Raw genomic sequence first — 10,527 nt, 5'->3', positions numbered from 1 at the left:
TTGTGCCTAATTTTCAGCCAAGTGGTTTCGTACAATATTTTCAATTCTCCCTTCCCTTCTACCTTGAAAAAATAGTGTGGTTATTTGGTTTTGCTTTTAGTTTTAATTTTCAATATCACACTGGCTGAGATTTTCAACACTGTTTTTCCTTCGTAAGTGGCTGATAAAAACTTGGTTATGTTACAGAAGATTGTGAAGATAAATAATAAGAAAACTAAATCTCAGGCAAAAATGGTAAAGCATAAACCAATCTTGGTTAACCACTACTGAACTAGAAGTGAAACTATTTATATACTGTCACTAAAATCATTTCCTCTTCAGAAATTGCATTGGCCTTTATTCTAACGATAATCACTATATATTGATACTATTTTGTGCAATATCACTGATTGTGTTAATATCATCAATTTACAAGTTATATATATATGTGTGTGTGTGTGTGTGTACCCCACTCTATGCCTTTTAGAATAATACACCGAAAAAGACAAATTTAAAAGACTGATATTTGTCGTTTAGGAAACAAAGCTTCAGAAGCTAATGCAGTAAGAAGGGATGGTAGAAAAATCTAAGCTCCCTAAAAAGGCTATATTGACTGGCAGAGGTAGAAAGGCAGGCAACTAAGTCAGCTGAAATGTTAAAACCCCTGGCAGAAACCAAGATCCAGAAGGGAAAGCAAACTCAGATTACTACTAATCATCATGATGTATGGTCAAATTGTGTAGGTGCAAGTCACTCAATGATAAACCAATTCACTCGATGGCATGGGGCTAGTGATGAAACTCATAACATTCTCTTTGATACTACATTACTCTCTTCTCAAGATAGATAATCATCAAAATTTGGAGAAAATGGTGCTTCATGGAGAATGCCCGATGATGAATTTTAATGGGAAATTTTTACATTGATTAGTTATAATTATGACAGGTGTAGAAATCGTTATTCTACATTAGTTATAATTATAACTGATGTAAAAAATTAAAAAAAAATGATAACATGATACATATAGGTTTGGGTTATCCGAAATTATGATTGAATAAAAAAATAACCTATTTAAATTTACAATGAAAAAAATAAATATATTTTAACCTAAATGTAAAGAAAAGAAACAAGAACCTTCTTGTTTAAGGATTTCGGGCAATAACATCAATTCCCATTTTCCTTGAATACAAAAAAAAAAAAAAGTGTGGAAATTATTACTCCCCTAATTTAGCTTTTTTTTCTTTTTCTGCCTACCATGCAAACTCACGCCAGGTTGATCTAAAAAAGGAAAACTTAATCTACCTTTTTTTCCCTTAAAAAAACAAAACAAAACTGAGACACACTAAAACTTTTGAATTGCTACACTCAAGCTAACTAATTACAGATAGAAAGCAATTGGAATCTTTTTTAATTAATGACCAAGTGCGTTTCATTAATCTTTGAAAGACATCAAACCAGCCAAAATAATTGCACTTAAATTCTCTTTTTCTTACTAGCTCTCAAGACACACACTCTGTGTCTAGAACTTTTTAGGCCTTAGTCAAATTATAAATTTTATTTTTACTTTGATATTATTCATCAAGTTTTATAATAAATAATTTCAACATTTCGCTTTATGATAATCTATTATTCAGTCACTATCTTGTAACATAGTTAGATCTCAAATTAAATACAAAAGAAATTAATTTTAAGAACTTCTTTTAACAATGACAATATTTACAACTTTTATTGATAATATTCTATAATCACATGAATTCAAAAATCAATTTTTAATATAATTTTATACTTCTAATAGTGTAGAAAAAAAAGTCAAGGCCATTGATTTCAAATTAAAGTTTACTAAAACTTAAATTTGTTTGAAGAGTAACACCTACGTTGCGAGGATTCGGGTACGACACCGATACTGAGTATACGGATAAAGATATGAGATTTTTCAAAAATCTAAGATACGGGTATGTTAATACAAAATTTAAAAAATATGCATATATTAAAAATAGTATTTAATATAAACATGACTACATTTTATAAATGATAAAAAACACACAAATAAACATAATTTATAACATAAAAAAAGATTAAAGACACTACGATAAATCATAATACAACAAATTGTCCAAGTTCTAATGAGCAATAAACTAAAATGTTAATAATAATTGAAATACTTATTGGGTGTCGGGACAATTAGAGATGAGGTCCTGTAGGCTCAACGTGTTGTCAAAGAAGTGTGAATAAGAGAAAATGTCCAAAAAGAATTAATGAAAAACCTAATATTTTTAGCCATGAGACCTGCGAATCCAATATGTATCCAAATTAAGTACTCATTTTTTTTATAAATATTTTGAGTACCTAGCCGTACGTACCCACGAGTATCGGTATTAAGTACATGTCTGTTTCATGGAGTAACACAATGTTTTTCTTTTCAATATATATAAATATAATCTATTTCTAAATCAGCATGTCAGCTGGAGTGAGACTTGTACTGATTAATTTGCAGAGATGTAGTATTAATGATTTCAATTCTCAAAGTATAAAACAATTTTTGAAAATATAATTTTGAAGACTGGTATTCTTGTACTTGGATTTCCAAAATCTAGTTTGTGTCAAAATCATGAAGACTTTTCGAACTTATTTAGGTACATGTCAAATAGGTTCTGCAGAAATCATAATTTCATTCACCTTTGTGGTTGGTGCGTGTTTAGGTACTCTAACTCACAAGTCAGAATTCAATTCACCTTCTCTCTCTCGTTTACTTTCTGACCACGTTTTCTTCTTCCTCTTCTTCTTTCTCCAACGCATTGTCTCAGTTTCTTTTTCTCCTTCGCACCCTTTATCACTTGTCACATTCTTTTGTTGTCTTTGTTGTTTGAAATGTATGTTGCTGACAGGACGCGTAGCAAGCGGGGAGGGGTGGTTGGAAGTGGTTTAATAATGGGTGAGAAGAAGAAAAGGGTGCATGACTACCATGAAGAGATTGTCTTGGAAGATAATGAAGAAGGTGCAAGTGTGAAAGTTGAACCTGGGCCTGGTGCTTCTTCATCGTCATCATCATCTGGTGCTCGTGCTTTGAAGCGGGAAAGGGTATCTGAACATGGTTTTCAGAATTTGGGAGGGCGTGCAGATGACCCTATTAAAATCAGTGACAGTGAAGATGATGATGGTGAAGAGGGGTTGAGTGATTTTGAGAAGAAGAGGTTTCTGGGTGAAGAGGAAAAGGAAAGGAAGAGCGAGGAGGGTAAAGGTTGTGGCGGTGAGAAGAAGCATGCTGTGGCTGAGAGTGGTTCAAATGATGAGGGATATGATTCTCTTTTGTCTAGTTTATCGGAGAGTGAGAATGCTGTGACCAGTGATGAAGATTTTCAGGTTGATGATGATGGGAATGAGAGTCATTACTACTCGAGCAGTGATTCTTCTTCATATGATGATGGTGAGAGGGGTGGATGCAGAAAGATGGTGAAAGAGAGGGTGAGAAAGGTGGAGAGTGAAACTGAAAGTAGTGTAGTTTACAAAAGAAAAGGTGAAAGGAAAGATATTGAGCTTGTAGAGGAGGAAGAGCCACGGATTGGTGCTGATTGTTCTAGTGCAACCTCTAATAAATCTGAGATTTATAAGGAGGAACCAGGGCATGGAGCACAGAAGCATAAAGTAAAGAGGGTGGAGAGTGTCAATGCCGATGCCTTTGGTGATCACTCGGAGAGTTCAGATCACTCTATGCAGTCTGAAGCTGAAGCATTGGAACATATGAAAAAAAGAGATAGAGACCATCAAAATGTGTCATTGGAGAATAAGGCAGGAGATTCAGCTGTGGTCAAGATGAGTGAGAAAAATGATAATGTTGATGCCGGCAAGGTAGGAGAACATAAATATGAGTTTAACAGCAATAAACGTGAGAAGCCAGAGAAGGTAAGGGTGGTGGATGACGAAACTGACGACAAACATGAGCTGTATGAAGTCCTAAGGATGCCATCTAGAACAAAAAACCGATGCCTCAAGTTTTTTACTGAATGCTTTTGGGGCGAGAATGATTCTGTTAAAGATGATTCAAATCAGTTGGAAGAAAAGGATGATGATATTGATCAGGGTCAGACTCAGCCACTAGCTTCTAGGGAGACAGTCCTTGTGAATTGGAACTTTACGAAGAAAGAACTCATTGAAAAATCAGAGTTTGAGAAGGAGTTAGATAACTTGTGGGGTGAAATGGATATGCTCCTTCGAGTTGAAGAAATTGGGTCTCAGGTAAATCTCTTTTTACTAGCTGAATGACTGAAGAAAAATATATAGATGTAGTATAGTTTCAGTAAGTCAGTAGATTATAAGAACACTTGAATTTTAAGTTTGTATTTTTACACGCTTATGTGAGTGAAACAGTGCTTAAGAAGAATGCCAGTGGTAGGGTGGTAGCATGTGATTTTGAATATTTGAGCTCTGGTTTTGAATTCTTCATGAATGGATAGATGTTCAAACAAATTGTTATTAGAGAGGAGAAATTATTAACCAACTTTGTATGTTATAATCTGCAGATTGATAAAGTAGGGGAAAATGAAGAAAATTCAGCCTCACAGTGCAAGCACGACACTATTTTCAATGAGGAGATTGGGATATACTGCAGATGGTGTGGTTGGATTCACACTGAAATCAAATATATCACGCCACCATTTGTAAGCACGGTCTGAATTTGATGATGGTTTTGAAAACTATTTTCCTTAAATTTTAGGATGTTAAGTAGACTTTGTTATTGCCATTTTTAATCCCAGTATCTTTTCACATACTTAGGCATAAAGGATGATGTGTGTTATTATCTATTGAACTATGCTGCTCACTTTTTTTTTTATCGGCTATGTTGCTCACTATTGTTAAATGTTTAATTGTTTTCTTATTGAAAAAGCAAAGCACACTGCTTCCTGTGAGAACCATAGAGCTTAAACAATTTTTTGCTACTTATGTTTGTTCTGACTCGATTGTCAAGCTTAATGAAATAGGTTGGTATGAAGTACTGATGTATGTGTCCTTGTTGGCTTTGTGCATAACACAGGTGGATAATGAAAGATCTGGTCGAGAGGCGTTATCTGGTGGAGGGAAAACTTCACAATTTGATGGGGTTCTGTTTAATGATTCTGTTGATGACTCGGAGGCAGTTTGGTCTCACAATGAAGGCACGGTTTGGGATCTTATTCCTGACATAAAAGAAAGCTTGTTTCCTCATCAACAAGAAGGGTTTGAGTTTATTTGGACAAGTTTGGCAGGAACCATTGACCTTGCTGAGTTGAAGAGGGTTGACATGCATACTGAGGGAGGGTGCATTATTTCACATGCTCCTGGAACAGGAAAGACAAAGTTGACCATGGTGTTTCTTCAGACATATTTGCAACTGTTTCCAAAGTGTCTACCTATTATCATTGCTCCTGCCAACATATTGCTTACTTGGGAAGATGAGTTAAGGAAGTGGAACCTAGGAATTCCCTTTCATAACTTGAACAATGCTGAATTATCCGGAAACGAGCAAGACATTAATGAAGTTGACTTGTCTGGCAATCAAAGGCAGAATAAGGATGCCATCCGAATGGTGAAGTTGTGTTCGTGGTACAAGGAAAAGAGCATTCTATTAATCAGCTACCATTTGTATGAGAGGCTAGCCAGGGGGTTGTGCGAAGATGATGGGAAAAAAGAGAAGAAAAATAAAAAGATGAAAAAAGGGAAGAAACGTGCAAGGACTAGGGAGTACATTGAAACTGCAATGGGAAAGGTTTTGCGTGACTATCCTGGTTTGCTAATTCTTGATGAAGGGCACACACCACGGAATCAGCGTAGCTATATTTGGAAGGTTCTCTCAGAAAGTAGATCTCAAAAGCGAGTCCTTCTTTCAGGGACTCCTTTCCAGAACAATTTTCTGGAACTCTACAATATTTTGTGCTTAATGAAGCCATCCTTTCCTGACAGCATACCGCAAGAACTCAAGAAGTTTTGCCAAAGTAGACTAAGGAAGGAAAGGAAAGCTTCAAAATATGCGAGTTATGAACCCATTTATTCTGGAAATTCAGCTGATGAGAAAATAAAGCAGCTGAAATCGCTGATGAATCCCTTTGTTCATGTTCACAAAGGTAGCATTCTTCAGAAGAACCTTCCCGGGTTGAGAGATTGTGTGCTGGTTTTGAAGCCAGACAGGCTGCAGCAAGAAACTTTGGACATCATTGATTCTTCTCAAAACATACTGAACTTTGAACATAAGTTGGCGTTGGTATCAGTCCATCCATCTCTTTTTCTAAACTGCTCTCTGTCAAAAAAAGAAGAATCTGTTCTTGACAAGGATCAGTTGGAAAAGCTTAGATTGAACCCTTATGTAGGGGTTAAAACCAATTTTTTGTTGGAGCTTGTGAGACTATGTGATGCAGTTAACGAAAAAGTCCTTGTTTTCAGCCAATTTATTGATACCTTATGCTTAATCAAGGACCAACTCGAGTCAGCCTTTCATTGGTCTGTGGGGACTGAAGTGTTGTATATGTATGGCAAGCTAGACCAAAAGCAAAAACAGTCCCTCATTCATAGTTTCAATGATACAAATAGCAAAGCAAAGGTGTTGCTTGCATCTATAAAAGCATCTTCTGAAGGAATTAACTTAATTGGAGCTTCAAGGGTCGTGCTTCTTGATGTTGTTTGGAATCCCTCGGTGGAAAGACAAGCTATTTGTCGAGCATATAGACTCGGACAAAAAAAAGTTGTTTACACTTATCATCTTCTTGCACAGGACACCCCTGAATGCATCAAATTTTGTAAACAAGCAGAAAAGGACCGGTTATCTGAACTGGTTTTCTCCAATAAAAATGCTAAAAGTGATAAGCTTAACAGTTGTGGAGCAGCGCTTGAGGATGCAGTTCTTGATATCATGGTTCAGCACGAAAAACTTAAGGATATGTTTGGTGAACTTCTGGTTCAACCAAAGGAGAGAGATTTTGGAGACTTTGGGCCCCTGATGCTTTGATTAGTGGAACTTTGTAAAGTTATATATATATATATATATATATATAATTGAATCATATTTGTTATTTGACAGTAAGATGTGAGCAACACCTACTGCTAATGGTTCATTGCTGAAGTTCATTATTGGCTCCATTTTTTTTTATCATGCGTGTGTCCCTATGTTTGTTTCACAATTTTATTTCTTGTTCTCAGACTTGCCTGTATAAGCCAGGTAACTGTTGGAACAACTCTGGACAGTCAGCATTGTAATTTGTAAATGCAATTGTAAACCCAATTTATGGCCACATTTTGTTAGTGGGAGCATATTCCATTAGCTTCTATAGGAAGTGAAAATTGAAAAAATTAATTATACATTTATTTATTGGATACCCCCGAAGTGACAATAATTATACATTTTTAAATCTGAATTATATTTAATAAATTATATATTTCTTATAAATAAAGTATCTTTTTAATCTTCCTTTTTAGTTTATTTTTAAGTTATATCTAAATTTAAAAAAATACTAGTATAATTTTAATAGATGTGAAACAGTGGGTGACCAAATTTAAAACTTTCTGTGATAAAAGTAGTCAACGGTTGGCCTACTGGGGATCGCTAAAAAAAAACTCATGAAATTACACTTTTGATTTAATTATTTGCTTATAAATAAAGTGATAAGGATGCGATAATTGTTAACTAATAGGAATTATATTGGGATGTTATGTGAGATGATGTTGTCAAAATTATGTAGAAGTGAAGCATTACTTAAATGTTTTAGTATGCCGATTAACTTTTTTTTTGGGTTACTTTTGTTTAATTTCCTTTGTTTTCTTTGTTTATAATCCTGCACAAAACATAAGACTAACTAGCTTGATTCATACAATTTTATTGTTGGTGAGTCACATCACACAATAAGTTAGTAATCTATGTCTTACAGATTTGTAATTTGATTCTTTATAATGTTTGTGTTATGATAAGTTCATAAGTATTTGACAGAAAAATGAAATTTATTTCTTATAGATGTTAAATAAAGGGAGAAATATACATAAAAATTCAAGCAAAATAAATAGTTGTTTTTTATGAAAACTTCCATCGTTATGACATAGCATGTGATCAAATTTAAAAATTTGTGAGACATGAGTAGCTCATAATTTAGCCAATTGCTAGCGCATAAATAATCTTGAAATTACAATTTTGATTTAATTTTTGTTTATAAATAAAGTGACGGACAAGATTATCAAATTTAAGAATTTGCGTAGACTCGTGTGAGTTTCATAGACTCGACTAGTAGACTCATAAGAGTCTATTTCATATAAAAATAATAACAATATATTTATAAATAACATACTAATTAAAAATTTTAACAATATAATAAAGTAAAATAGTAAATCATAATGTTCAGAATATTTAAATAACCAAGTCTAGTAATAATACATCACTATCAAATAATAACTCGCAGAGGTTATATAATAATGGTAGATCATTCTCATCGAGAGTTTGAAGTTATTAGAGAACAATGATTTGATATTATTAAAGGTGAGAATTTTGTATTTGAGGATATAATACACTAAATGAAGGTATGATGAATGTTACAAAGACAAAAACCTAAAATAATGACTTTTATTTTAGTCTAATTTGTTTAACTTGCTAACTCGTTGAGTTGGTGTTAAACTCGGGGATCTACCGAGTTTACTTAGAGTTTATAAAATTTGTTCAGAGTCTACTAAAAAAAGAATTTACTAACTCGCAGATGATAAGTGAACTTGTAAACTCGTAAGAGTTAGCGAGTTAACTCGAGAGTTTAATAACCACGGTGCCAGATGTAACAATTTAGCATTTCAATGAGTTATAATATGATATTAAGTTAGAAGATGTTGCCAAAACTATATAGAACAGTAGCATTATTATTAGAAATGTTCTAGTACCAGAATTTCCACAAAAAAACGTGAATAGCCTATTCTTTGTTACTTTTATTTAGCTTCAATCTTGTTTTTATAATTATGAATAAAATAGATGGATAAGTTTTTTTATTCATATTCAAGTTTTTTTCATTGGTAAGCATTGCATCACACGCCAAGTAGTATATGTTTCATACTTTTTTAGTTTGATTCTTGATAAGTTGTATGTTGTGTAAGCCCATGCCAGTTGATATATAATTTGATTCTTTATAAGTTGTCTGTTTCATACTTACAAGTTGATTTGATAAGGTCTAATCAAGATATTTGTGTCACTTAGCAACCAACATGTATTATATAAATGAAGTGTCATGTAACAAGAGATCATGGGTTAGTGTGTCAAGGGTTCAATAGATTCTACTACTTGGGCCTAGCATAGACACAACTATTGTAATAGTCAGCCAACCAATAGAAATCGAGTTGTAAGGTTTGTCCCTCTTCTCCACCCTGCTATATCGTTGTCACGTTTAGTTTAATCACATCTCCCCCTCTTCTTCACCACCTTGTGCTGCTTCAACAACCACACTGGGTTTTCATTGTCACGTTTAATTTAGACACATCTCACATTCGAAATAAATAAATATGTACATAAATCTATATGAAAAAATATCTAACTGCATAGTTGTGACGTCCAACGACCATTCCCAGACTATGGTTGCTACACAGTGGAAGGACTTTAGAAGCAAGTCCTGGTTCATCATACAGCTAGTCTTCCAAGGCATTTCATCAAACACTTCCCTCGCACTCTTCCTCTGCCCCAATCTTGCCCCGAGATCAAACTATTGTCTCCCTCAGTCATTTTCGTCCAAACATTTGGTATGCACCGCCAGACTTCGTGTACATATCAATTAGCGTTATCCGTTATTGCATGCAACTTGGGTGATCTTCTCCCACCAACTTTGTGTGCAGACCTACTTGAATTCTGTGTTTTCCCTCAGTGTCTTTACATGGTACAGCAATTAGAGGGAAGACAGATAGGTCTTACTTTGATCTCTTCCTTTGTGATTTTGGGTTTATGATTTTTTGGGGTTGTTTTACAAACATGTGATGACGATCAACACCGATCACATAAGACACCCGAATGGTGAAAACATTGGATACAAAAAATGGTGAGGAAAGTAAGATGAGGTGATAAATTTTGTTGTGTGCATATGTAAAATTAGGTAGTCGGATTGCCAAGCAATTGTTAATTGAAGAAAAAATAAAATTTGTATGGTTAAATACAAAGAGAAATATACATTTAAAGTTTGAAACATCTTTATTGTATGTATTCGTACAGTCTATGTTTGAGAGACAGGGGAAGGTGATTTCTTCAAGTGTAGGGACAGCTCGCGTTAAGTCATTAGGAACTTGTTTATTTTGTTGGTGTGGTTGAAGGTACAATGTTAAATTTAGGTTCTGATCTGCATGCAGTAGCTCTTAAGTTGGGGTTGGGGTGGCGGTAATGACCATGATTTAAGTAAGAGGGGTCAAGAACAAAAATATAAATGTCAGTATAATTCAAATTCACATTATGTAAGAAAATAAATATATACCAAATATTTTGTCATGAATAAAGGAAACATACAGTTGTATCGAGTATAAAAGATACTCAACAGCAAGCGGCGTAACTACCATACATGTACAAAGCCTCTGTTGCAA

General features: G+C 34.2%; 1 protein-coding gene across 1 annotated transcript; it reads left to right on the top strand.

The window, feature by feature from the left end:
- Positions 1-2,601: 2,601 nt before the first annotated feature.
- On the top strand, positions 2,602-7,227 carry LOC100806733 (SNF2 domain-containing protein CLASSY 3). The gene is made up of 3 exons (XM_006586135.4): positions 2,602-4,212; positions 4,497-4,634; positions 5,009-7,227. The coding sequence occupies exons 1-3, from the start codon at positions 2,848-2,850 to the stop codon at positions 6,950-6,952; spliced, it is 3,447 nt and encodes a 1,148-aa protein (XP_006586198.1). The 5' UTR covers positions 2,602-2,847; the 3' UTR covers positions 6,953-7,227.
- The last annotated feature ends 3,300 nt before the right edge of the window (positions 7,228-10,527 follow it).

The sequence above is a fragment of the Glycine max genome, chromosome 8 (genome assembly GCF_000004515.6).
Source record: "Glycine max cultivar Williams 82 chromosome 8, Glycine_max_v4.0, whole genome shotgun sequence".
Taxonomy (NCBI): Eukaryota; Viridiplantae; Streptophyta; class Magnoliopsida; order Fabales; family Fabaceae; genus Glycine; species Glycine max.
Note: the sequence above shows the minus strand (reverse complement) of the source record. Positions and strands in the feature narration are given on the sequence as shown.

Coding starts and splice junctions, on each gene's coding strand:
- LOC100806733 (XM_006586135.4), top strand. CDS start 2,848: ATGTATGTTGCTGACAGGACGCGTAGCAAGCGGGGAGGGGTGGTTGGA. Junction 4,213..4,496: donor TTGAAGAAATTGGGTCTCAG/GTAAATCTCTTT, acceptor TATAATCTGCAG/ATTGATAAAGTAGGGGAAAA. Junction 4,635..5,008: donor AATATATCACGCCACCATTT/GTAAGCACGGTC, acceptor TGCATAACACAG/GTGGATAATGAAAGATCTGG.